Source organism: Takifugu rubripes, chromosome 7, assembly GCF_901000725.2.
Source record: "Takifugu rubripes chromosome 7, fTakRub1.2, whole genome shotgun sequence".
Classification (NCBI taxonomy): Eukaryota; Metazoa; Chordata; class Actinopteri; order Tetraodontiformes; family Tetraodontidae; genus Takifugu; species Takifugu rubripes.
The window spans coordinates 2,562,756-2,589,349 of record NC_042291.1 but is presented as its reverse complement, the minus strand read 5'-3'; the positions used below and the strand labels follow the sequence as shown (position 1 = coordinate 2,589,349).

The window sequence follows — 26,594 nt, the reverse complement described above, 5'->3', positions numbered from 1 at the left end:
CGACGGATCTAATCATTCTATATGAATTTATAGACTCGTGTTGTATTCTACACTTTAAAGTCCTGAAAATGAACAGTGGTCGTGCCAACACATTAGGACCACGAGTCCTACGCATCATCTATCTGGTTCTTCAATGATTATTGGTAACTGTTGGCGCTTGTGGCGCAGTCATTGCGAGGAATAACTTGCGTTATTAGTATTCTCGACGGAGGAAGAAATCACACCTATCACTCGGTCATCATTGGACCGGAACTAACACGAAACTTTATTGACAAATCCACATTTATACAGAACAGTGCAGTGACGTATGAGATCACACGTCAACAGTAACTATAAAGTTACATTTAAATTACATTAAGCCTTTGATTGCATTTCTAGTGGTAGCTGATGGTTGGATATATAGAACAAAAAAAATGGGTGTGAGCTGAGACAATGAAACAAACAAGTAAGCAAACAACCCTCAGGCAACACTTCCTTTTGAAGGAGTGCTCAGGAAGTCAAAAGATGTAGAGGAAATAAGTTATGAGTGCATTTCGCACACTCAGTGTACACGTGTAGAGAAATGAAGACACAGAGAGCACTGCTTCTGTTGCTGCTGACAGGTCTTTGCATTGATGGGTACAAACCTGTCATTATCGTACACGGGATTCTCGATGGACCAAAAGAGCTCAAAACGTTGTCTTTTTTCATAAAAAAGGTAGGATGACTGAAAATCAACTCCTTATCACATTCCTCAGTCTTAAAAGTAAAACTGCTCATAGTTTGGGAATAAAAGTGTGAATGTATGTGTGATGCATTATGTACAATAACGTGAATATTTCCATCCGATACGTTAAAGTTTGAACCACAAATAAAGCAAAATACTTAAAAGCAACACTATCAAATGTAACACATGTCAGGTAGTAAAAAGAAGCACAAATATACAGCTCATGCAGTAATAAACCCATTTTTATTAATTATTTTAGTTTCATTGAAGAGAATGGTGAAGTTCACAGTAAAGAAAATGTGTCAAGTGAAAATTACAGTCCATGTCTTTAATCCCCTTTTCAGTTCTCTAATGCATTTTTTGATATAAAAAAAACTTCCAGTATTTCTGTTTAAGTTTGACATGATTGTCAGTTGTCAGGCCGTAAAGGTCTTCAGCAGAGGCATCTCGTTCATCTCTTCCTCACAGGTGCATCCAGGCACTGAGGTGACCGTGATTGATCTGTACAACTACATGCAAAGCCTGATGCCACTGTGGACGCAGGTCCGAGGTTTCAGCAGAGCCATAGAGTCGATCACCAGAAAAGCTCCAGATGGTGTCCATCTGCTGTGTTTCTCACAAGGTGTTCTTTAGTTACAGTTACACTGTATTCTGTTGCGCTCACTTAAGGAAAAGCTACTTTAAAATTGAAGATACATTTTTATGTTTTTTCCAAGACAAAATTCAGATTTCCCCAACTATAAGATCTAAGATGTAAAATATGTAAACTTTTCATAACTTTCCTCAGTTATGTCATTTTTCCAGTTATTTATTTTCTTTTTATGGAAACAGATTTTTTTTTTATTAATCAGTCACATTTTAACTAAATGTGTTTCAGCTGATGAAGGTGGTTCCAAATTGATAAAGCTTTAAATATAAAAACAACAATTGTCTATATAGTTTAGTACACTGTCAGGCATGTAATAAAAAGATAAGTATACAAAGTGCAGATGATAAAGTTCCATCATTGAATATAGATTAATTTTTTTTGGCAATACCGATTCTGAGTGGATCAACTTTGGCTAAACTGTTTCATATAGCATATATACGGAAACCAGTCCTAACCTTAAAATGACAGTAAAGTACACCAGTAGAGCTGTTTATCAGAGGTCAAAATGACCCCTGCGTGATAAAGAGATAAATGTGAACCACGGATTTCACCAAAACACGGAAAAGAGGGTCCGAGAACATGAAACCAACCAGTTCTCTAAGAAAGAGGCACAAACTTTGCAGTTTCCTCCTTCTACACCAACTTTCCCTTCCACATTTGGCATACTATAAATCTAATTTCACCCCAGCAGCTCACACATCTGGTGAAACAACCCAACACAGCCCTGTCTGAAATACAACCAGGGCCAACTGCCACTAAATGGTGTGTGTTTCTCCTTTATTTCTCCAAGGTGGCCTCATTTGTCGAGCATTTCTATCTACCACTCCAGACCATAACGTGCACACCTTCATCTCACTGTCATCACCACAGGCTGGACAGTACGGAGGTCAGAGCGCTCACACTGAAAACATTTTTTGATGCATATCGCCCAAGTGACACAAAAAATGAAGGACGCAAGCTAAACATACTTAATGAATTTTGACAATTTCTTTGGCCTTAATAGCTGAATAAATGTGATTCATTTGATTTGTTGTACTTAGCATTTCCAATACGCGTATCTAAAATTCTTCAGCATCAGGTATGTTTGTGGGCCTGTAGGCTAACAACACCATGAATTCTGGTGTCCCTTATGGATAATTATAAGGTGCATCTGCAAATTTAACTCAGTGTTCAGAGGAGCACAAGGAAATTACCATTATTATTATTATTATTCCTTTCGTGCAACCATCTTGTCTCATGTCATCCATCCCCATAGACAATCTTTGATCCTCTCATCATTCTAAAGTACTTCCTCCCATTTCTCCAACCCACAGACACGGAATACTTGAAGAGGATATTTCCCAACCGCTTGAAGGAAAGTGTGTTCCACCTTTGTTATAACAGGATAGGACAGAAGATTTCTATTTGTGACTACTGGAAAGGTAAGGGTGAGGTTTGAGTGTGTGGAGAGGATATTAGCGACACACTCTGAGCTATATCGTCTTCCTCTACAGACCCTCATCACACGTCAAGTTACCTGAGGAGCAGCAGCTTCTTGGCGATGCTGGATGGTGACAGATCTCACAAGGACCTTGAAGGTAAAGATTTATTGCCAGAGATGTTTGGTATGATGCATGTGTGTTTTGAAATCATGGATCCCCTCCCCACTCCCCGACATCTGTAGTGTGGAGGGAAAACTTCCTGCGCATCAAGAGGCTTGTTCTGATTGGAGGACCAGATGATGGCGTCATCACACCTTGGCAGTCCAGGTATCTGTTTACTACATATGGACTCGAGTCGCTTTGATTCTGGTAAATAGTCCCGTCTTGTACCATATATTTATATTGATTTTCTATTTCTACTGTACCAACGTGGCAGAACTAACCCTTCATGATGTTGAATCCTCGTGATGTTGGAGCCCTGCAGATTCAAACCAAAGAAATAAAGGAACCAAAATCTATAATATGTAATATTCCCCCACACACACCAACTAGTGAATTTGACCTGTTCATCCAACCTTCACATACCACTAAGCGAATTGCAGGGGCAGTGGGCAGCACTTCAATGCACCCTTGGTGCCTTGCTCAGGGGCACCCCAGCCCCATCCTGGGATTTGAACAGGCAACAAGCCCAATTCCTTTCCTCTGGGGCACAAACTGACAATGAACATTCTCCTCACATGGACTAACTTTATTTTTTTGTACCCAGCCACTTTGGTTTCTACGACAACAGTGAGAATGTGGTAGAAATGAGGAATCAGGATGTAAGTTACAAACATCACTGCAGGTGTTGTGCAAAGGAAATTTAAGTCCACTCATGAAACTTCTCCTCCCAGTTGATGCATTTTTCTCTTCTTCCCCCACTGACAGTTCTACGGGAATGACACGTTTGGCCTGAAGACACTGGACGCTCGCGGGGACGTGTCCCTGTGTCTTCACTCTGGAGTCAAACATGTTCACTGGCACTCAAACTTTACAGTGTTCCAAAGCTGCATGGAGAAATGGCTCACATAAAGACAGATGACACTCTGTCTATGCACGACACCTGCTTTTACCTAATTGCACGTCTTTTTCTAAAAGTGTCTCAGTCTTGGAATACAAACTCAGGTTTTATTTATGTTACAGGAATCTAATCCAGTGAATACTTTATCATATTTGACTGTACCTATTAACAATTAAGTCCATTCTTCATCTTAAAGTTTAGAAATATATACTTTGCCTGACTCAATAGCAGCTTCAAGCTCTTATATTTTACTTGCTTTGATGTTACTTGTTTTAAACTACAAGTATTTTCCTGCAGTGAGAGGGAGGCTTTAGAGGCGGGCGAGAAGCTCAGTCACCCGGGAGGAGCTCAGAGGAGCTCAGACTGGAGCCAAGCGCTCCTTCACATTGAGAGGAGACTGGGGGCGGGTGTTCCAGACATGGCCCACTGGGAGGAGGCTCCGAGGAAGACCCTGGAGGGACTCTGTCTCTCAGCTGGCCCTGGGCAAGTGATGGGTCCACCCTCAGCCCGCAGCCAATGGTGTGCCGACACCAGCCAGACCAGCACCCAAATCCGGGTTTAGCGACTCAAACAAACTCAAACTATTTTTGGCGGCCTTTAAGGCTGTTTTAGAATAAATGAATATTCAAATACCCCCTGACTTTCTTTGATAAGGCTTATATTTAATGGAAGGTGTGCTACACATTTCATTCAGACAAGAAACTACAGTGAAAATGCTGAAGGTTTGGCCGACGTTACTCCACTTTACTGCCGACATGAAAACTCCACTGCTCACATTCAAAGCCGGGCAGCTTTAAAAACGTTTGATACCTCAAGGATCAATCTGTCTCAGCAAGTTTTACACGTTAATATGGACAAAACCTGTTTAGTAAGAATAAAGTATTTTCTCATCCTGACTGTAAAAGGTACACCTGGATGAATTCAAAAAGTGTCTTCTTGTTTTTGTACTGTATTTCACACTTGCTTTAGTGGAGCCTGTTTAAAATAAAACATACATTATAGGGGGAAAAATGTCTCTGCCTACAATGCAGCATTAAAAAAAATCCTTATCTTGAACTTGTGTATGTGTGTATACTTTCAGTTATTAACTACTTTCTCATTGTTGTTATTGACATTATTGACAACAGGTCCTTCAATTAAAAAAAGTCTATTATGCTGCTGAATGTCTTTAAAATGATATACTGGCCCTCCTAGCGGCATCAAACCTTTTATGTTTTTTAATTGCTTTGATGTAACTTGTTATAGACTATAAGGTGATGGATATACACATGTAGTGAAAACAGGTTAACATTATTCAACTATGTCATTACTTGCCAATATAAAGAAAGCGTGCCTATCCAGAACTCCTGACAGGGGAAGGTCACCCTCTGACAGTGGGAGGTCACCCTTCGACAGTGGGAGGTCACCTTTTGACAGTGAGAGGTCACCCTTTGACAGTGGGGGTTCACCCTTTGACAGTGAGAGGTCACTCTCTGACAGTGTGGGGTCACCCTTTGAGGACTATAAATCCGATAAAAGTCTCCAAGCGATCGATCAGTTGGTAGGACAGGATGTAACAATGCAACAGGATGGAAAGGAAACTAGTCAGCCAGCTACAAACAGGCAGGTGGAATCGTGGTCATGTGCTTCAAAGTTCTTGTATTTTTGCAGTCATGCTGTTTACAGTACATGAAAACTAGAATAATCAGATACGGGTGTCGAGGGTTCATCTACCCGAGTTTCCATCAGTTCTATTCAGAATTTGAACATTTTTAATACCTTTTCTGTGCTGTGATGGTACTATTTTTCCATTTGACCCATGTCCAGCTGTTTCTATACTTGTAACCATTCTCTGTCTATTTTCTTCATTAGCTGCCAGCGTTCCTGTTTACAAACCGAATGTAAATATCATCATTATGGGATCCATTGATCCCCATCTGACCCTTAGATGGTTGTAGTCTGCATCATTTGCAAATTTCTAAAATTTGGTGTTAAGTGAATTGACAGCTACATATTGGCAATTATAAACTACAGTTTTGCCAACCCAAGCTTCCCACAGCGCCTTGGACCACTAATTACTGACTCCTAACCTGCACAATGGAGGTAGAATTTCACTTTCCCTGAAGTAGGACGGGAAAACAGCTGATCTGTGCTGACTTTTCATTGTATTTCTGACGCTATAGTTCCAAAGATTCCCGACCTATATTATCGGTAGTTCATTTATAATGAACTTTTCAAATTTCCTAACAGTTGTAGAAGCAAGCATCTAACATTGGGATGCCATCATCTTGATCCCTTGTAGGTGTTTACATGGGAACAATGGCGTGGCTGCTGGTAACGAAGGGCACACCACATCGTCACATCCACGTCGAGTCAGTACTCCCCAACGCAACCAAGCAGCCACTAGCAAACACAGTCAGTATTTCCACTGTTTCTTACTTAAATGTAAATCTGTTAACGCATACATGACGTTATAATTGCAAGCCCTAACCTTGAGCTAATGCATTGAAACAATCTCTTCAAAGTTTACTGAGGTCTTTGGGGCTAAAATACTCTGTGCTTTGTTACAGATAAGGAAGAGAGTTCCCAGTTGAAGCCACAGACTGGGTAAGAATTATGTCATTCTGGTCTGTGCATTGCAATAAACTAAATTACTAGCCTCATCTTCTCTCATTCCCATTTCAGGGTTACTGAGAGTGAAACGAAGAGAGGTTGCCTTTTTTCTGAAATGGTTTGTGCTTGTTCTGGCATATGGTGCTTTGATTTTCCTAAAATACAACCCTTCAGAATCTTGTTCTTGTTTTTTTTATAAATCGCAGAAAGACAAGGGGAAGATAGTGAACCAGATGAAAAAGTTCACATCGAAATTAGGTAATGAAAAATCTGGAATCCTGCTTACTTGTCGGTGCCAGTAGGCCGGTATGGAAGGGCTTTTGTTGCTGTTTTGATCTCTTGCGGGTGACAATTTGTCTGCATGTGCTTTTAGCTTTCCCACATTCGCGCACACCCACAAGGGAGGTCACAACCGAGCCCGAGGGTGAGAAAGAGCCAACAAAGACGTATGGTGTACAGCTCCTCAACATCCCCAAAATTTCTAAAAAGTTCCAACGAAGTCGTGTCATAAAGGTAAAATATGAGCAATAATTAGACAGTTGGGCTGTGTGAGAATGGCAGTCGGAATGTTGGACATGTGACATACTCTTGTCACATATTGCAAATGTCTTGTGGACACACCTTTGGTACATATGTTCACAGATTATTCTTCTGTTGTCCTTTCAGTCACCCTCTCAAGATAAGGAGGAAGCCTCTATTGGTGAGGGAGACGATAAAGACCATGGTTAATATTATCTGACATAACATAAATATGCTATAATGTTGTCCCCTGTGTCTCTTTAGATATCTTTGAGCTTTTCATAAAATCATTAGACAGTACAGATAGTGAGGAGCCTGAGAAGCTGCACAGGGTGAGAAATGCCCAAAACATCTTTCTTCATTATTTGCTACTTATTTTTGTCCATTTATCTGAGTCCTTTTTATGACTTTTTTAATGACGCTAAAGCTTTAAAGCTTTAGCGTCATTAAAAAAGTTTCAGGAGCTTTAAAGCTCTTTGTTCACCACTGAGGATGTTGTAAGGTGCTCCATGAAGTCATGTTTGACAAGTCTTAAATGCCCCCCGATCCGTGTTTAGGCCACAATACTTCACTTTCAGGGCAGCATTAGCTAAATAAGACTTAACTTTCTGTTTTCAGAAGAGTGAAGAGGGCACAGAGATGAAGATTAGCACCTCTTCTGAGGTGCCCCCAGATGACCTTCAAAAGGAACACATTTCAAGTCAATTTAAAAGGAAGCATGTGACCATTCAAGGGTATGACATCACCATGGCAACATCTCTTATCAGCAAGCATATAAAGGATGTTTTTAATTTTTTTTAGCAGAAGGCAGAATGTTAATGTAAATTTGACTTAAAGTCAGAGATTAATTAATCTTCTATATATCAACAGGGAACCAAAGCAGGATAAACCCAAAGGTCAGGACAGGCAAGAAAAAGAGGCAAACAAAGGAACCCCACGCAGCACGGGCCTTCAGCAAAAGACACATCTGAAAGAGGTCCCAGCGACCAACTTAAGTGGCACCTTAAAGACTGAAGACAGGTATGAGCTCCATGATTATGCAGGTGGGTGGCACCTACGGGTCCCCACTTACCTCCATTGTTTCATAAAAGAAATAAAGGGAGATCATAATAGATCAAACCCAAATCTCTCCCAATGCTTCTCTGTATTTTCTAAAGGTTGTTCAACATTGGAGGTGTGGAAAATGAGGTAAATATTAAATCCTATAGATCGTCAAGGTAAAGACTCCAAGAAAAATAGGGAATAATATGTGAATGTTATGTGCAGATCACTGAAGACATGTTTAGGTGTATGTCACCGGTGTCGTCATCAGATTGCCCCACTTTTGATGATCTGCGGCTCATCTTTAAGAACCTGAAAATTGGTAATTACTCTTCATGTTTCCAGCCAACTTCAACACCCAGTTAACCTTACAGACCATGCGATGCACACCAATCCTGTCTTTACAGACCCAGTTAGCCAGGTTGAAGTGATGAAGATGGTCTGGAAATACATGTGCTCCTTGAATAACGAAAAACGTCACACTGAGCAGATGTCGTGCGACATCAGCTTCCTTCAAACAGACAAGATAGACTTACAGGGCAACATGGAGAGGCTCAAAGCTTCCTTTACCGAAGTAGAGTCTAACCTTATGCAGTTGCAAAAGGAAAACACAAACCTCAAGTAGGTCCTTCATGTGCTGTGATTGTTCCCCATTGTTGTCCAACATTAATAATAAAATCGGCATCGTTCTGTTGTTTTAATTGATCAACGGGAAGTAAATTTCTGCTTGATGCTTAGATATCGACTGCAGCAGCATACCACCACAGAGCAGGTCAGGGATATAAAAACACAACACCAGGCTGGGGTTCAGAAGAAAGCAAAGCTGGAGTTCAGCCTCAGAAGAGTGGAGGAGGAAAACATTAAGTTATTGAACCAGGTAGACCATCTTAACGTGTTCAGTAGTTTTGTGGCTCTCTTATCAGTCAAGGCACTCATATAGGTTATCTTTCCTCTCAGCATGAACGGGAATACAACGACGTGCACAGCCTGGCGACTCAAGAGCAATGTGCTCGGGAGGAGCTGCAGAAACAGCTTGACAGCTGTCTCAGGAGGCAGCAAGAGCTGGAGGAGGAAAACAGTTCAAACAAAAGGAAATGCAACAAGGTCAATTTCGGCTCCTCCGTCGAACAGTGTCATGTTACGATGTTTACATAGTCTAACTGTTTGTTCCAGCAGGAACAGACTGGTAACATATACTGATATTTGTGGTCTTGTGAGTGAAACCAAACTCTGAACTGGTGTCCACAGGTTTTGGGTCAGCTCACCGAGGCCAGCAACAAGGAAAAAGCCATGCGGCAGGAGATTGACGCCCTAAGGGACCAGTTAAGCACCCTGAAAAGAGAAGGCGGTCTCAGAGAGAATGTGCTTTTGGAGGAAAAGGAACTTTTCCAGGAGCAGCTACAAGACACTGTGAGAAATTACAAAGTCGGCGCCAACGCCCTGAACAAGCAAATCGAGTGTCTAAACTCAAGGCTGTCTGACACAAAAACCCTCCATGAGAACGAGCGTGTGACTCGCGAAAGGCTGGAGGCAGAGCTAAAAACCATCCAATGCCAGCTGGCAGAAGTGGAGAAAAAGGCTGACCTATCCCATATAGCACAGTCAGACATCCAGAGAACTCTGTCCCAGGAGAACGAGCGTCAGGAACAACTCATTAACAACCTCAAAGGTTAGTCGAAGTGGGAAGGATCCCAGCATTTTGGTCAACATTCCGACATTCAGCCAAAAAGTTCTGTCTTTTTGCACCAAATGCCAAAATGTCTTTTTTTTTATTTATACAGAGAAAATTATCAACATGCAGAAGAAGTATAACCATTTGTCCCAGAAATTGCAACAGGCAAAGGACAGTGAGTCTGACATGGAGAAAAAAGCGAAGCAGCTCACGCAGCAACTTCAGGAAAATGTTTTAAAACAGAAGGTCCTACAGCAAGAAAAGGACCAAGCAGACACGGATTTCATCATGAGGGAGAAGAACATGCAAGCCAGGATCTGCAGTTTGCAGGATGAGAAGAAGGAAATAAAGGTGAGGCAGGGAGTGATGAGAGGGTTCAGCATTTCTCTTCACCTCTTCTCAACCTGTTGCCTCTCTGGATTCCCTCTGATTGCAGGCTTGTCTGCAAAAGACGGAGGAGGAACTTGACGAAACCCTCAAGAAGCTGTCGATGAGTGAGGGCGCTGTAGAGGTGAGCAAGCAATTCCAGCTCGAACTGGAGGAGGAGCGCAGCCAGCTCATCAGAAATTTGGACACCTTTGAACAGCAGGTATGGACAGCCAACAGGGGCTCCTTGTCTCATTACGTCTATATTTCCTATATCTCAACTGCATTATAGGAGGAAATGTACGTGGTTTATTCACATAGGGGGCTGTTGCAAACACAGTCTGAAAACCTGAACTGACATTGTTGCCACGTGTTTTTGTTTTTTCCAGATGGAGAAAGACAAAGACATGCACAACGTTCTAATGCAGGAGAAGAACGCGGTGGAGAGGAGACTCCATCAGGAGATGACCAAAGCCTCAGATCTTGAAAAACAAAACTACAGGTGACATGATACACATCCACAAAATCTGGCACGCATCCGTCCCTCTGTGGATGAAAACACACACACACACACACACACACTTTTATGATTTGCTAACAATGCTCATCACCTTCAAGGATACAAGCGTCGTTAAGAAACAAAAGGAAGAAGCTGCAAGACCTGGACAACGACCAAGCCGAGTCTCTAAGACGGATGAAAGATGAGGTTTGTCTCAGATCCGGTTTTATGCTTTAATCTCAGAATAATACGATTTAGTGCTTTTTTTCTCGTTATCAGTCTCTTTTTACTAAATGCATTATATCCACTTGGTTGTTTAAACCTTTAAAGTATTTAATTGTTAATTAAGATTTGTCAAGATTTTTTCTTTTTGTGCTTACTTATTTGTACATTTTGTTTTATGGCAACTGTTTTAAGAGTTTAAAAGAGGAAAACAAAACCAATTTCTCCCAATTTGTGTGAGCAGATAAGTAAGATGCAACACAAGCTGGACATAGAAGGAACCATTCGGAGTCAGATGGAGCAGGAAACCAATTATCTCCGAGATCAGCTGGACCAGTGTGCGAGGAAAAACGGAGAGTTGGAGAAGGAGGCCCTGGATCTCAGGTACCAAATGCTGATCCTTCAGAGTGAGCACTGCGGGGAAATCCAGTGGGACCATCAGCAACAGCAAGAGCAGCTCAAGCAGTTCCAGCAGGTAAAAGCACCTCCCACAAATGAACCTCCCTTCTAGGGAGGCCTCCCCAGCAGATGGGGTCAAATAGCTGCTCGAGTCCATCTTGGGTCCAATTTTGACGACTAAACTCGTTTTGACTAAAAAAAACCCAAAAAACTCATTTTTGTCTCCCAGGCATCACCCAAACTACAGGATCAAAAGAAAACAGCAAAAATGGACATCACAAACTCTGAGGTGGAGGAAAGGTTTGAAAAGCTAGAAAATGAACTGAGTCGGGTGATCGAGTCTCAAGACGCTACGCAGAGGGAGCTGGAGAGGTCCAGACAGCTGTACATACAGCAGGTGGACACCAACAGGGCCCTGGAAAGGAAACTACAGAGGTGAGTTTGATTCACATTTATTCCTTTGATCTTGTTTTGTGGTACAAAGAAAAAGGTCAATCGTATGACTGATCATCCTTTTACTGTGTTTTCTGCCCAGGACCAAAAATCGACTCACTGAAACGAGTGAGATGTTGTTCCGACAGGGGCCAACATGTACTACGTCACATGTGAGCTAACAGGACAGGACGCAGGCGCGGTCTTGCAAACATCTGGAGTACATACCTGGACGTCCGTACTTGGAACGTTCTGCCGTCACTGGCGCTTTTGGTGAAATGCGTTGTGGGATATCTAGCTGTATCAAGTCCACACAAGTCACGCTCACCTGTTAAAATGGAGGAAGCAGGTGTCCTTGTTGGAGCAGACTTGGCAGGTTGTGAACTTTGAAGAAGTCTTTGTAAATTCTCAGTCATCCAGGTCATTGTATCCAAGGTAGTCAACTGGACTGGGTTTCTTCTCTTGAAGACGTTTCGCCTTCTATCCAGAAGGCTTCTTCAGTTCTGAAATCGCTGGGGAGAGAGCTTGAAAATATATAGCCCCTGTGGACCATTTGCATGCTAATGATCTGGGTGGTCACCTGAGAGTCGTTAGCAGGGTCGTTGGTCAGGTCGTTCACCTAGTTTCTGTTGAGGTGTCTCCCCTTTGTCTGCTGGGTCACATGGTGATGAGTCACTGGGTCTCCTGGAATGGTGTGAATGTTTGTTTTGCTGTTGGAAGGAGTGGAGGACTGCATTGTATGTGGGTGATAGGAAGTGCCTCAGGCCACCACCTCTGTTTAAGGATGGTTTCTCCAATTTAACATGGATAGCTTCCTTGACCCCCCTTTTCAAACCAGCGGTCTTCTCTGGCCAGTATCCTGTCCTCGAAGGAGTGCCCACTCTCCTTTAAGTGTAAGTGGACTGCTGAGTCTTGACCCGAAGAGGTGGCACGTCTGTGTTGTGCCATTCTTCTGCTGAGAGGTTGTTTGGTTTCCCCAATGTACAGTTCCTTGCATTTCTCCTGGCACTGTACAGCATAAACAACATTACTTTGTTTGGGTCTTGGTGTCTTGTCCTTTGGATGTACTAACCTCTGTCTGAGAGTGTTGCTGGGTTTGAAATGAACCGGTATGTCGTGTTTCTGGAGGATCCTCCTAAACTTCTCCGAGACTCCAGACAGGTAGGGGATGGAAACGCTGCGGCGTTTGTTTCTCTCCTCCTCTCCTTTGCTGAGGTCTCGCTTTCTTGAGGTTTTGGTGAAGGCCCAGTCTGGGTAGCCACATGTTTTGAGAGCTGTCTTAATGTGGTCCTGTCCATGTGGCCTCAAGAAAGCCAGACCCCAGCAAAGGAGAGGAGGAGAGAAACAAACGCCGCAGCGTTTCCATCCCCTACCTGTCTGGAGTCTCGGAGAAGTTTAGGAGGATCCTCCAGAAACACGACATACCGGTTCATTTCAAACCCAGCAACACTCTCAGACAGAGGTTAGTACACCCAAAGGACAAGACACCAAGACCCAAACAAAGTAATGTTGTTTATGCTGTACAGTGCCAGGAGAAATGCAAGGAACTGCACATTGGGGAAACCAAACAACCTCTCCACAGAAGAATGGCACAACACAGACGTGCCACCTCTTCGGGTCAAGATTCAGCAGTCCACTTACACTTAAAGGAGAGTGGGCACTCCTTCAAAGACAGCCAAGTAAGGATACTGGCCAGAGAAGACCGCTGGTTTGAAAGGGGGGTCAAGGAAGCTATCCATGTTAAATTGGAAAAACCATCCTTAAACAGAGGTGGTGGCCTGAGGCACTTCCTGTCACCCACATACAATCCAGTCCTCCACTCCTTCCAACAGCAAAACAAACATTCACACCATTCCAGGAGACCCAGTGACCACCACCATGTGACCCAGCAGACAAAGGGGAGACACCTCAACAGAAACTAGGTGAACGACCTGACCAACGACCCTGCTAACGACTCTCAGGTGACCACCCAGATCATCAGCATGCAAATGGTCCACAGGGGCTATATATTTTCAAGCTCTCTCCCCAGTGATTTCAGAACTGAAGAAGCCTTCTGGATAGAAGGCGAAACGTCTTCAAGAGAAGAAACCCAGTCCAGTTGACAGAGAAAACTACCTTGGAAACTTTGAAGAAGAACTGTACTTGAGCAGCGATTGATGACATTTCACAAGAGGACAAAGAGGAAACGTGTATGTCCTCACCTCTCATCCATGGCCGGAGGAGCAACAGCTTCAATGTATCATCTCATCACAAAATTGAAATATTCCCTTTTTGAATAAAATACTTTTTTTAAATGTATGATGTATTAATTCTTACTTACTAGCATTAGACACACACACACACACACACACACACACACACACTCTTCCTGATGTTGCTATCTTTGGGGACTGCCACATCTATCACTATGTCCACTTGGTCCACATCCATAATATGGACGTGCCACAAGATCTTAGCTCAGTTATTGTCCACCATCTTAAGAGGCCCGAGGTGTGGTGTCCCACTTTGATCTGGGAGTTTCCAGTCCCAACGGAACGGATGTTCCCGTACAAGTGTGTGTGTGTGTGCTCGCGCATCCTGTTTATTTACATTTTTTACATATTTGTTACCTAGTTGAGGTGAAAAGTGAAAGTCAATGCAATTCTGCCTTATGTGCTGCGCGTGACATGTGAGAGCAGACGGGGCGGGGCGTGGAGCAGGTATTTGCCCGTGACGTCACCAAGGTGACACCCACCCTCCGCCTTCTGCAGTGTGCTGCAACGTCACCACAGCTCAGATCTCTGTCGGTGGACTTTAGAATCTGTTTTAAACCTCTAACGCACCGATTTAGGGAGGTGTTGGGATCCATTTGTGAACAGGAGAATCCGGAAGGACTCAGACGTAAGTTTACGCTTTGACAACGCGTTCAGAGTAGAAATCTGATGCGACAACTTAAGGCTGGGAAAAGAAACGCAGGTTTGCCTTCATGTTGCAGCTGCTTTTAGTGGATCCGCTCTTCTCCACCTTTTAAAGAGCTCTTCTCTTGATTTATGCGCGTGTCCAGGCAAAGAAAAGCCCGGTTTGATTTAGTCGCCTGTGGACCGTCTGATCAAAATGAAGTTTCGTTGCGAACAAGTGAGCTCAAGCGGCTCTTCATAAATCAGAAACATCAGATATGACCTTCCGGTTAGAAAGTGCACTTTATTACACCTTTCTGAAGAGCTGTCAGTTGGAGCCTGTCGTAAAGTTTGTTCCGCGCCCCTTCAGTCAGACATTTAATCACTGATTAGTTCGCGTAATTATGGCCACTTTTAACACTTTTCACCCAGCAAAGCCAGTTCTTGGATCTGGCTGGGAATGACACAGTTGACAAAGCTGTATTTTTAACTCTCAATCCCTCACAATAGGGCGAACGTCGTCCAGCCTCCATTCACAATGTCCTCTAGTGGTAAAAGCAATATTTGTCGAATATGCGGCGGCGCCCTCATGGGAAACCAAAGGCGATGGCTGTTTGGGGGCCAAAATAAAAAGAATGGTCACCCTCAGACCCCAACGGAGCCCACGAGACAACATAACCTGTCCTCGCAGAACAGCCCCTGGGGTGAGTCTGAAACATTTACATTCTAATTTCAGACAAAGTCCATCTCTCTCATCTTACGTGTTTTTTTATCCGGTCACAGGAAGTACTTTATCATTGGGGTCAGCCGGATCTCTTTCCAAGTCCCAGTTGTCCCTGAGCTCTTCGTCCAAGGGTGTTGATTTGCTGTCCGTGTTGACCCACATCCTGGGGCAGTCTGTGCCGCGTGGGGGCGAGCTGGGGGAATTCGTGTGCGGTAAATGCGTTTGCATCCTCGAGCGGGTGTTCAGGTTTGACTCTGTCATAGCCAGGGTACGGGTGCTTTCATCCGAGAGGCTGCAGAAGCTGACGCAGGAGCGAAACAAGATCAGGCAATGGGTGTGCAAGAGCTACCGCCAGAGACACCTGCAGGACTTTCAGAGCTGGGGCAGCACCAGTGAGGAGGATGGCGAGTGGGACAAGGAGGGCTACAGGGACATGCTCAAAGAAAATATGGCGCTCTCCGAGTATGAATGCTGGTCTGAAAGGTGGGACGCGTGTCCGTATTTTATAAAAACAGGTAAAAGGTGCAGAAAGGGGAAAGGATGTGAAGGCTGTGATGTCCTACGGGTATCAGACTCGGATTATGAGGCGGTGTGTGGGGTTCCACGCCACTTACCCTTCCAGCCGTCCTCTCCGTTTGGGTTAACGCGGGACAAGTCCCAGAGTATGCCTCTGCACTGGCAGGGGGAGCCGTCCATCAGTTCCAGTCCTCGATCCCTGGCAGGCTCCACTCCCTCCCTTCATGGATCTTTACACAGTGAATCCATTCATTCTCTGGACTCTCCGGATGGCCACGACCCGTTTGACTCACCGGGTGTCTTTCCAGCCAACTTTGTGCTGAAGGAGCTGAAACGGATTGAAGGAAAGATGGTCAGATCTCCCGCAGGAAGCAGGATCCCGGTTCTGCGCAGGAACAACGGCAGCTACTCGGAAAAAGCAGAAGAGGCAGCATCACCTTCGGTGAACAAGGCGCTGAGCTTTGGGACGTTGGAAAACGGAGACATTGGAATGGACGGAGAGGTCAGAGACGTGCTCACGGACCTGAGAGATGAGTTCCTGCCTCTTCATCAAGAGGTTAGTAGCTTTGTGCTGTTATCTTTGGACTTAACACTTAAAAAAAAGAAGTTGTAAACATGATTAAAATGGTGAATAGAAAATGCCAAATGGAATTAATCATGAGTTGCTTCTGCGGTTTGGTGCCACTATTCGATATTGTCTCCCAGAGGTTTTATGTGTGAGACCTCTCTTTAATAGGCTGATTTGTCATAAAGGAGAGTGTTCACACACTTTCTCCCATTTATTTAGGGAAAAACCTTTTGTTTGTTTAACTGCGAACTGCTGCCAAAGGGCATCGTACCGTGTTTACTTCAGGGAGACCTTTGACCATCTGTGTCGGTCAACATTGACCGAGTTACTGACCCAAATGAATCTGTGGTTTCAGAACCGGGTCCGTCGCACTCTCAGTCATCTGCGAGGTCAGCTGGACAAAGCAAGGTCGCCTGCCGGGACGCCGGGGGCGGGACCCGACCAAGGATGGAGTAGACAGTGTGAAGTTGATGGATCAGCTCCCGTAAGTGATACGTTTGCTGTCATCAAAGGTAGCAAACGCACCAACAGCTCCAAACTGATTATTACCATAAAACGAAGCAGAATGCAGCAGCGTTGCCGGTGGCGACTGTGGTCAGGAAACCAAGACAAAGAAAAATAAATAAGGATGAATACAAAGATGCTTCTGTGAGAACATTCTATCGGCAGCTTGTGACTTTTGGGATCATGTGAGGTTTGAATCTGTTGAAGAAGTCAACCTGTTTCTTTTCTCCTTCGTGTCTGTTGCTTCCTGTGTGGGTTTTTATTTTAGGTGGTGCTCGACTACACTCGGTGGAGATGTGGCACACTTTCCCCATCAGCTGTTTGATGGTTTTCTTCAGGATTGTTAGAATCACAGCCTTAGGTGTCATTGCCCATAACTGTGACATAACATCAACCCAAATAGATCTTCCCAGAGTGGCGAGCTGGCTGGTGGAGTTTCTGGCAGGACTGAATGACCTTTGTTTCCCCTTTGATAAGCTAGCACCGGTTTAGCAAAGCTGGGGGACAAATAATGAATTGCGGTTTGTTTTTTAAAAAATATGAATATTTAAATCTTCACCAAATCTCAATATCTAAAAACAAGATGGACGACATTGGAACTGGGAGCTTTTTGGGAATGAATGTAACCATCTTCACAGATGTGGCTTTAAACGCAATAAAAATGGTTTAGTACACACAGCAACAATTCAGGGTACATAAAAAAACCCTCTGTGAATGTTGACCAAGCACAAATATCATTTTTTCCTCCTGTGGGAGGGTGTGTCCTTCAGTAGCAGACACAGTCTCTGGAATCTGGTCGAACTGGTGGAGTTTGCTCTGTGATAATCTTATGATTATGATTCCATCGAAAGGCCTCCCAGCTGCTCCGTAGAAGCACATGTGAGCTGTGTTTGTGTCCTCGTGTCCTAACCGTTCATCAGCTTGTTTAACGACACCAGGCCCCCTACTGGGCACCACACTGTGCACGCCTTACACGCAATTGGGGGGGAAAAAAAACAGGTTGAGGAGCCAGTTGCAGGTATGGGGGGGAGGGGCCGTGTTAGTGCGAGCGGAGCCATGTTTGCACGTGCACTCCCTGTGGTGGGGTTGCACAGTAATGTTGGTAGAGTAGAAGCGCATCCTCCCACTTTGAGGTTTCAAGAACAGAATCTTTAATCTTTTACTAACTGTATTCTTCTATGCTGAAAGGTCAATGTTTCCTTTTCAAAAATGCCTCCGACTCAACAGTTTCTGCTTAATTTTTAAGGATCGATGATGCAGAGAATTAAGTGTTGCTCTTCAATCTCTTGCTAATGGACACGTGCACCATTGGGGGAGCTGTTCTCTAATCTCTTTGGTAACAAAGTAGCGGCCTTGTTGGCAATGGTTGCTTTCCCTGTTGAAATGTTTCCAAAGGAACATTTACTGCTCTGCATTTTGAAATGAATGATTTGTTGTGCTCTTTCTGTTGGTCGCTGGAGCAGACGTGCGACAGTTTCCTGCTTCTGAGCCTCGGTCACTCCCTCCACAGCCGAGAGCGCGTCATCCAGGTGGGTGAACTGAGGGCCGAGGGCAGCCGTTTGAGCAAATCAGTAACTTTAGAATTTATTTTCCTTGTATTTATTATCACCTGTCTGCGCTGAGCTTCCTTGGTGATGAAGTTGTACTGTGATTGAATCACATGAACTCAAGTAAATTCACTCTTTGTGTCACAATTTGTTGGTAACCTGGCAACAGTTTAGCAACAGTGTATGTGTTCTATCATGGGTCGTGCTCTTCTGTATATGAATTTGTTTCGGGATTATGGTGAGCTGTGATGGAAAGATGGTGGCTGACGGCAGCTGCAGGTTGCTGCCGATGAGGGAAGCAACACCTTTAAAAAGTATTTAATCTGAACAACTGATTATTTCCTTTCTTGCAGGAGTGTTTGGGTCTAATCAGGAGAGTTTGTGTGGAGGACGGGACGGGGACTGAACTGACCAATAAGCTGACCGAGCATCTGAAGGAGATTCTCGCGGACAACAAGGTTAAAGCCACCGTCCTCCCGATGAGCCAGGCTAGCAAGAGCAGGCTGGGCTGAACAAACAGAATCAGAAAGCACCAACTTCAATGGCCTTGAAGCCATTTCTGTGATCAAAGAAGGCCTTGTTCTTTGACAGTAGATTATTTGGGGTAGTGACATGTCAGCACTGTTTTTGAAAACATTTATGGTTCAGGATTTAAAATATATTCTGCAGTTGTTTATTTCATGTATGAACTGGTAGACTGGTTACAGAGGCTTATATTAAATTGTGAATGTAGCTGAAAGCATTCGGTATTCAAGATCTTTGTCCTGGCTACTGACAGAAACTCTCTTGGGGGGGTCTTTAATTTATAATTCCAGTTATTTCCAAGCTAATATAATGGCTTTAAGTGTAGTTAAGTTTTAAATTTAGGTGTAAAACTTGCTGATTTGTAGACTGCTCTGGAAGCTCTGAGGTCTAAAATGACTGCCACAGAGACCAACATGGAGAAAGAGATCAGTTCTTTGAGGAAGGCAGGAAGAGATCGAGAGCAAGACCTTGAAACCCTCAACAGCGTGCTGCAATGCAACCAGGATCTTATCAATGTGAGAACGTATACACACACACTCACCTGTTAACGGCTGTTCTTTGGGCAGTACACAAATTCACATTAAGGTTGCATCATGACACCCCTCAAATCTGATATTTTTTCAGGATCTGCGAGTGGCTCTCGGGGAGAAGGAACAAAAATTAAAGGAAGTGGAGAAAGAGGTGGAGTTGTGGAGACAAAAGGACCGAGCCCTCACGACAGTCCTGCAAGAGAAGGAGGCTCAGATCAGTCTTCTCCAAACTGCACTCCGGGAGGTGATAAAGCACGTTTGCCTTTTATCAGGGTCCTCGGGGTCGCTCCCCTGACCAGGAACGTTCCCCTAAATTCACATAATAGAAGACATCCCATTTAAAGAGAAAACAGATACATTTAACACTCATGAATAACCAGGCCAGTACACATGAAATGAGGCAGAATTATTTTTCAGGGTTGTTTACGACTGCTTTGATTAACCGTCTTCGGCTCAGGTCTGCCTTTTTATTTTTTCAATGCTGACTTTACCTGGATCCGGTCTTTATCCCACTCTGACTGTTCAGGAGTCCCCTGAGCTGGCTGATCTGTTTGAGCTCAGAGAGGAAAGTGGTGCCAGCCTGTGCCAGGAGGTCACTAAACTCACCACTGACCTGCAAGAATACCAGCTTATGGTTCAGGTGAGATAACAGCATTAAAGTGTGAATTAAATTTTCAAATGTATTTATAAATTTGTTGGGTTGACATAGTTGTGGAAGCAGGCGATCTTCAGCTGTCTGCTAGGTCTGGGCAGCGGTAGCGAGCCCTCGGACGCACCGTGCAGCAACATCCAGTCTTTTGCTTTTTTCCACCAGCATCAGCAGGAAAGTCACAGTCAGACAGTGACTGCTCTGGCAGCTGAACTGAGAGACATGCGGCTGGAGCTGAGGAAGAGAGAGAAGGAGAGGAGGGAGTCTGAAAGAGTCTGGCTGAACAGCAGGGAGGACTGGAAGACAGAGGAGGAGAAACTGATGCACAACCTGCAGAGGAGAGACAGGCTCATCCAGGTAGACTAAAGGAACTCACTCCTTTATAAGGGATATTGAAGATGAAGGTACTATATCAAGAATTTTAACCCCCCCTTTAGTTAAGAAGGTGATTTTAAAACTCTTGAGCATGTTATCAAATAACATTTGATGTGAGACTTGTGCTTGATAAGAGTTTCTTTCGTTGACACAGCAAATCCTGTTGGATGCTGAGGAGCGGGACCATCTGCTGACGGCGCTGCAGCAGAAGCTGTAGAGCAAACAGGAACCCCTCACTGCCATCAAACACAATTAGCTCGTTAGCCTGCAATGGTTTGCCCCCCCCCCGAAGAGTCGAGCACGCTTTTCATGAATGTGGGCACAGCTGCCCCATGTTCTTGGAGATAATTCCAGTAAGGAATTCTGTGGATTTCTTTTCATGTAATGGGAAATAATCTACTTTTTGTTGGTACCAGTAGTGAAAACCAATACAGGTTTACCATTTGTGACTTACACTCAGAATCATTTTAAAGTGGGTTATTTAATTTTCTGTGCTACAGAACTGTTCTTCTTTTGTTTGTTTTTTAAAGCAACAACTTGGGACAAATGGGGGAAATTAAGGACCAAAAGAATTTCAACTGCTTCAGTTTTATTGACCCACCCAGTTTTATTAATAATCTGGTTCCAACATCTTTCCTTAAATGATCCATACATAAAGATGGTGTTCCTTAACTCTAATGGTAACGGTAAAGGTCCAGACTGCCAGATTTTACTTATTAAAGGATGCTGCTGGTGCATTATTCATGGCTTTAAATGGGTTTTTATTGTAAGGCTTTTAAAAATATATATAAATTATTATTATTATTGTGTGAAGATGTCCAGAATATTTTGTGATGGGATGTTAATCTGGTGTATTGTCTGTTAATTATTCATATCATAAAGGACACATACACACAGCACCTAATTCAATAAATGAGAAACTGAGATGTAAAATTAAATAAAAGCTTTTCCGCATTGAAAGACATTGTTTTGTCTGCAAAGAAATTGAGACAAACTAATTCTTGTATGGTGGCGGCACGGTGGTGTGGTGGTTAGCACTGTTGCCTCACAGCAAGAAGGCCCTGGGTTCGATCCCCGGTTGGGATTGATTGGGGACTTTCTGTGTGGAGTTTGCATGTTCTCCCTGTGCCTGCGTGGGTTCTCTCCCGGTACTCCGGCTTCCTCCCACAGTCCAAAGACATGCATGATTGGGGATTAGGCTAATTGGAAACTAAATTGCCCGTAGGTGTGAGTGTGAGAGAGAATGGTTGTGTGTCTATATGTGTTAGCCCTGTGATTGACTGGTGTCCAGTCCAGGGTGTACCCTGCCTCCGCCCATTGTGCTGGGATAGGCTCCAGTCCCCCCGCAACCCTCAGTGGAGGAACAAGCGGTAGAGAGTGAGTGAGTGAGTGAGTGAGTAATTCTTGTATGGACCAACCGAGCCAAGTGCTGTGTATTTTGAGTGAAAGGGAAAAAAATCCAGCAGTGGGAATGTGATGACACACGAGTGGACAATATCTAATGAGCAGATGTGGAACAGCGAAGGGGTGTAGATGCTAATTAACGTGTCCAGAAGACTATATGGATCCCATTGGTTTGACTACTTTATCTCCCAAGAGGTTGGATTTTTGTTATCTTTCCTGGCTAATCAATGAGCATGATTCCTGGATTCCTGGACAGTGATCATTCTGGGCAATATGGCCCCAAAGCAGCACCTGTTGTCTCTGCAGTAAGTTTCCCCAACGGATCGATCTGCTTTCAAAAGTGCAGCCTCCAGCACTGTAAAAGTGTTTCTTGTATTTGTAAAACTGTTTTGCACCTCCTGTCCACTGTAGTATACAGTATATCTTACTCTAGACAATGTTCCAATATATAAAAGTCAAGTATGGTTTGATCTATGGGCAACATACTTTCTCTTAACACAAATTCTCATGGTAGTAAATTAGGCTTAACTGAAAACAATAAGAATATATTGATAAAAATATATTCAAATAATTACTCAGGTTTTAAGATGAGGGAAAGCCGTGTTTACAGGCCATTTCAGAACCTAGTTGTCAAAATTGCTTTTCAAAATGATATGAAATAAGTACATATCCTTATTATTACATAAAGTCTTTTGCAAGAAGAGGCATAAAGACTAACATGATTACTTTTACTTCACAGATATCTCAAGAGAACCTGCAAACGAATATCGTAAACGGATCCATATGACTCCCGGCCACTGGGGGCAGAGTAGAGCAAACTGCTGCAGTGACTGGGCAACATTTCAGGCAGCGAGTAAAGCGTTTATTCACCCGCGTGAGTTTATTCTCGCGCAAGGTTGTTTTGGTTAAGAAGTGTTTGCCGGCTTCATGTTGCAGAAAATAACCGCTTCCAATCGTATTTTCAATGTAATTCTTCCTTTTCTTTCTTTCTTTTCTACACTGTAACACTTTAATATTAAACATGGAGACAATCAAAGTCATATTTTTGTTTCTTTGACAAATGTTCTGCTTGAAAAAAGTCACAAACCTCTTTCTGGTCAACGAATTACTTAGTAAACGCAAAAGCATGTTTAATCCGTTGCCATAAAATTTTTCACTTGTCTCTTTTGTTGAATAAGTTCATATTTTAATTTCAATTAGACAAACCCCAAAAGAACCCATGTTAATTTGTCTTACGTAAATTATCTTAATCTATAAACAAGACTAAACCGTGATTTCGCTATATTATTATTAAAGTGTAATATCTGTAAAATACCAAAAAATAAATAAATAAATCACATTTTACACAAAGTTTTCTGAGATGTTTTTTATTTTATTATTTTATTAGTCTGCTAACTGAGAACAGTTATGTTCGTTGACATATTTTGCAAAAAGTTTTCCCTCATCTAAGTGCAACTAATGGTTAATCTAAAGTTTGGGATCATTGTGATCTCATAGCACCAAATAAGGTATAATGCAGTTCATAGCATATATTTTATGTTTCCATAATTGAATTGTATTTTTAATTTTTAAATGGTTCTCATGATCATTGCAAAGTAGGAAGGATCTCTAATCCTATTAGGGACTTTTAGTACAGTTTTTAAATAAATCTCAAAGTGTTCAATAAACCCTTAACCAACACTGAACCCTTAATAAATTTGCATTTATTCTTTAGGTTAATCTTGAATGTGTTTTAGGGTAAGGGGAGAGCATCTGCATATTTTATTGAAAGACGATATAATCATTATTTGGTATGAATGAACAAAACGCCTGGATGAGCACACAATGAACTTTTATTGGTGTCATGGGATTGAAACAGTGCCAGTGCTTCAGTCGTGCTCTTTAGAGGTTGCTATGGCTTCAGTTGTCCACCAGATGTCACCATCACTGAAGTCTTGAAGCTTTGAATCTTGTTCGGCACAATTGTTAGGAAAGTGGTGAAGTGGTGAAGCCTCAGTGCTTCGTGAGGCTTCACTTGCCCACCACTAATTGAAGGTTAAGAACAGTTTGATCCAAGAGAGGCGTAGAGACCTCGACAGAGTCCAAAAACAAGTCCACAAAGAAAAACTCACAACAATAGTCTGGTAACAAGAAGTCAGGGTTTCGCGAAGAGAACAAAACACTCCAACGCTCGCAAACTGGAGTCCAGTCTTTAAATAAGAGGCTAGATTGCCGATAGGTGCGTCAGCCTGCGGCACCAGCTGCGGCTGGAGAATGGCTCCACCACGCCCCCTGCAGGAAGAAACCCGTGTGACGGCTCTGTCGTGCCTCACTGTTGTCGGGGCTGGCTGGAAGAGCAATTCCCTGGCTGACCTGCAGGGGGAGTGCCAAGCGTTTCCAGTCGACCCAGCATGTTCACCTGCTCACCTGTGGCCCATCTGCTGGGATTGGCTGCCTGACGGGACCAGGTATAAAACCTGTCTGGAGAGCGTCGAGGAGGGCCCCCTCTCGTCCTATCTGGTGTGCTGCAGTGGAGTTCGTCAGATGAGCCCGGAGCTTGTCACGGCCGCAGGAGTTTGGAGTTTCCCTCTTTGTGACTATTTGGACTTTTCTGTTTTATATTCCACTGGGTTCTTTAATAAATGTTATGTTGGGTTGAAAATCCTCATCGTTGGTCTCCCCATTTGTATGTCATGGCTACCTTGAGCCAAGTATTCGTGACATATGGGGGCTCGTCCGAAGCTGTGAAGTTGGATCGTGGTTCGTGCATGTTGGTGGGTACGCTTTGAAGGTAAAGTGGGGAGTACCCGATCATTGAGTACGGCGTGCGTAATACGCTTGGGGTAGCTCATAAATCAGCTGCTTTGTTTTGGGGAAGACTGCTTTTGAGATTATTGGCAAAAATCCTTAGTTGAGGGGGTATAAAAAGCAAGTGAAAGCTCTTGACTTGAAAGCTGACTAGGTTGAGATTACGAGTTGTTTAAACAGTAGCGATCTCACTGGAGAGTTCCCTGTGGTAGGCTGTAGTGCGCTTTTGCGCTGTTTGTTATTTTAGTTTGTTGTTTTTGCACTGCGGCCTGGGTGGAAGACACAATCGTGGTTTAAGGTTTCCCGCAGTCTAGGAGGCCTGATTCCATTGGTGCGCGTGTTTAAAAAATTTCTGCTCTGGGGCTGAGTGCGAAGACTAGGGTTGAGTTTAGAGGGGGACGGGTTAGATACGGGGATCTCTCCGTAGCGCATCTGTAATCTTATTGATAGCCTGTGGTTGAATTCTTTGTTTCAGTAGTTTTGTGAACGTATACATAGGCTAAACAATGAATGACTATGATACTTTTATTTCTGCTCCATCAGAAAGGTTATTGAGAGCGCTTACGAGAAACCAAATGTTTGACTAGTAAACCATTATGGTATTGATTTGTCTATTCCCAAAAGTTCTAAGGAGGAGCTGTGTGAATTTATTTTACAAGCTTTAATGGAGAGACAAATTTTGCAGGAGACAACCCAACAGGAGGCTGTAGCTCCTAAGATGACTCTGTGGGATGGCTCCGATTTAACATTTGAGCAACGCAAAGAGCTGTTGTTACTGCAGAGAGAGCAGATGATTTTGGAACACGAACAGCAAATGCGAGAACAGCAAATGCGAAAACAGAAATTGGAGTTACAAGCAAGAGAAAGCGAAAGATTACTAGAGTACGAACGTTTAAAATGTCAGGAAAGAAGCAGAGAGCAGCATAGCCTGTTTCAGATGGTCAAGTTCCTTCCTAATTTCAACGAGCGTGACCCTGATGTGTTTTTTTCTCTTTTCGAACATGTTCTCGCTGATCGAGGCTGGACTGATGCTGATCAAGTGCTGCTGCTCCAAAAGGTCCTGGTAGGTAAAGGGCAGGAGGCATTCGTGGCGTTGTCTCCATCTGAGAAGCTGTCCTACCAGTGCGTAAAAGCAGCGGTACTAAAGGCGTATGAGCTGATACCAGAGCATTACCGTCAGAGGTTTCGAACATGGAAAAAAACGGAGAAACAAACGCATGTTGATGTGGCAAGAGAACTTATCAGTTTATGTAATCGATGGTGTACAGCTGTGGGCGTAAAAACATTCCAGGAGCTTTTTGATCTGGTCGTTCTGGAACAGTTTAAAAACATTGGGCCCGATTCACCAATATGTTCTTACGAATCTTCTTAGATTCTTTCTTAAGTTGTCCTTAAGAAGTTTTTTAAGAAAACCCTACGTCGGATTCATCAACGCGTTCGTAAGCCCCAGAATTGTTCGCAGCTGTGTTCTTAGATTGATGAATGCCATCTGTTAGTAAGTTGAAAGCGCGTGCCAGGTGAGTCTAATTAACATACGATTAGCATAAGTCACCGCCCACTAATGCCCATAAAAGGAACTGCAGCAGGACCCTGTAGACGGAGCAAAAAGCAGCGAAATGCCCAAAGCTTGCCTCTCCACGCCTGATTTCTGACGCCGTGTTGAACAATCAAGAAAGGATGGCTAACACGCTTGATAAAATTGCCTCAACCCTGATGACTATAGCCAACACGCTTAAAGAAATCAACGAGAATGTAAAAAAAAAAAATAAACGTGTAAAAGCTGTGCTCGGATTGTGACAATAATGCATTTTATTCACAAACGGGCAATTAATCGCGCTCGAACGTGAACCGCGTGCCTGCAGTCTGGCCCCATCATTGCGTCAGGACGCACATCCTCACGGGGTTGTGGCTCTGTGTCCAAACACATCCAGCGCCCCTTTAACATGCCGATGGTGCGTTCAATGGTGGAGCGACCGCGCGCATGCATCTGATTGAATAAAACTCCTGTGGA

The 26,594-nt window shown here is 43.5% G+C and overlaps 4 protein-coding genes across 6 annotated transcripts; all 4 read left to right on the top strand.

Moving 5' to 3' along the window:
* Window positions 1-160: 160 nt before the first annotated feature.
* On the top strand, window positions 161-4,892 carry LOC101079591 (lysosomal thioesterase PPT2-like). 2 transcript variants are annotated; one of them, XR_003889012.1, is made up of 8 exons: window positions 161-697; window positions 1,175-1,328; window positions 2,146-2,241; window positions 2,669-2,776; window positions 2,849-2,932; window positions 3,019-3,145; window positions 3,543-3,597; window positions 3,704-3,788. XR_003889012.1 is itself a non-coding variant. In XM_011605115.2 (8 exons), exons 1-8 carry the CDS (start codon window positions 563-565, stop codon window positions 3,845-3,847), a joined length of 861 nt encoding a protein of 286 aa, XP_011603417.1. In that variant the 5' UTR covers window positions 162-562; the 3' UTR covers window positions 3,848-4,892. The 2 variants fall into 2 exon arrangements, 1 of the variants encoding a protein (XP_011603417.1); XM_011605115.2 differs by having other exon boundaries at window positions 162-697; window positions 3,019-3,103; window positions 3,704-4,892.
* Window positions 4,893-5,119: 227 nt separating this feature from the next.
* LOC115250339 (uncharacterized) lies at window positions 5,120-6,959 on the top strand. The gene is made up of 6 exons (XM_029838504.1): window positions 5,120-5,438; window positions 6,118-6,230; window positions 6,386-6,422; window positions 6,501-6,546; window positions 6,635-6,686; window positions 6,802-6,959. The coding sequence occupies exons 1-6, from the start codon at window positions 5,137-5,139 to the stop codon at window positions 6,957-6,959; spliced, it is 708 nt and encodes a 235-aa protein (XP_029694364.1). The 5' UTR covers window positions 5,120-5,136.
* A 23-nt stretch (window positions 6,960-6,982) lies between these two features.
* On the top strand, window positions 6,983-12,037 carry LOC105416621 (myosin-11-like). The gene is made up of 18 exons (XM_029838503.1): window positions 6,983-6,988; window positions 7,095-7,152; window positions 7,212-7,279; window positions 7,566-7,681; window positions 7,818-7,967; window positions 8,105-8,135; window positions 8,214-8,310; window positions 8,396-8,609; window positions 8,727-8,865; window positions 8,946-9,092; window positions 9,237-9,657; window positions 9,770-10,011; window positions 10,097-10,249; window positions 10,416-10,528; window positions 10,645-10,732; window positions 10,992-11,222; window positions 11,376-11,581; window positions 11,682-12,037. The coding sequence occupies exons 1-18, from the start codon at window positions 6,983-6,985 to the stop codon at window positions 11,758-11,760; spliced, it is 2,559 nt and encodes an 852-aa protein (XP_029694363.1). The 3' UTR covers window positions 11,761-12,037.
* Window positions 12,038-14,312: 2,275 nt separating this feature from the next.
* LOC105416618 (uncharacterized) lies at window positions 14,313-21,352 on the top strand. Of its 2 annotated transcripts, none has more exons than XM_011605114.2 (11): window positions 14,313-14,458; window positions 14,965-15,158; window positions 15,238-16,250; window positions 16,618-16,746; window positions 18,230-18,295; window positions 18,667-18,771; window positions 19,204-19,353; window positions 19,463-19,612; window positions 19,895-20,008; window positions 20,183-20,374; window positions 20,547-21,352. In XM_011605114.2, the coding sequence occupies exons 2-11, from the start codon at window positions 14,993-14,995 to the stop codon at window positions 20,607-20,609; spliced, it is 2,148 nt and encodes a 715-aa protein (XP_011603416.2). In that variant the 5' UTR covers window positions 14,313-14,458; window positions 14,965-14,992; the 3' UTR covers window positions 20,610-21,352. The 2 variants fall into 2 exon arrangements, with proteins under 2 accessions (XP_011603416.2, XP_011603415.2); XM_011605113.2 differs by having other exon boundaries at window positions 19,886-20,008.
* Window positions 21,353-26,594: the final 5,242 nt, after the last annotated feature.

Bases quoted from the DNA above. Each gene is read 5' to 3' on its own strand.
- LOC101079591 (XM_011605115.2), top strand. From the start codon at position 563: ATGAAGACACAGAGAGCACTGCTTCTGTTGCTGCTGACAGGTCTTTGC. The intron at 1,329-2,145 runs GTGTTCTTTAGT...TATTTCTCCAAG, and splicing joins TCTGCTGTGTTTCTCACAAG to GTGGCCTCATTTGTCGAGCA. The intron at 2,242-2,668 runs GTCAGAGCGCTC...TCCAACCCACAG, and splicing joins ACAGGCTGGACAGTACGGAG to ACACGGAATACTTGAAGAGG.
- LOC115250339 (XM_029838504.1), top strand. From the start codon at position 5,137: ATGTCATTACTTGCCAATATAAAGAAAGCGTGCCTATCCAGAACTCCT. The intron at 5,439-6,117 runs GCAGGTGGAATC...GATCCCTTGTAG, and splicing joins AGTCAGCCAGCTACAAACAG to GTGTTTACATGGGAACAATG. The intron at 6,547-6,634 runs GTTTGTGCTTGT...TATAAATCGCAG, and splicing joins GTTGCCTTTTTTCTGAAATG to AAAGACAAGGGGAAGATAGT.
- LOC105416621 (XM_029838503.1), top strand. The intron at 7,280-7,565 runs GTGAGAAATGCC...TTCTGTTTTCAG, and splicing joins AGCCTGAGAAGCTGCACAGG to AAGAGTGAAGAGGGCACAGA. The intron at 10,012-10,096 runs GTGAGGCAGGGA...CTCTGATTGCAG, and splicing joins ATGAGAAGAAGGAAATAAAG to GCTTGTCTGCAAAAGACGGA.
- LOC105416618 (XM_011605113.2), top strand. From the start codon at position 14,993: ATGTCCTCTAGTGGTAAAAGCAATATTTGTCGAATATGCGGCGGCGCC. The intron at 16,747-18,229 runs GTAAGTGATACG...TCGCTGGAGCAG, and splicing joins AAGTTGATGGATCAGCTCCC to ACGTGCGACAGTTTCCTGCT. The intron at 20,009-20,182 runs GTGAGATAACAG...TTTTTCCACCAG, and splicing joins AATACCAGCTTATGGTTCAG to CATCAGCAGGAAAGTCACAG.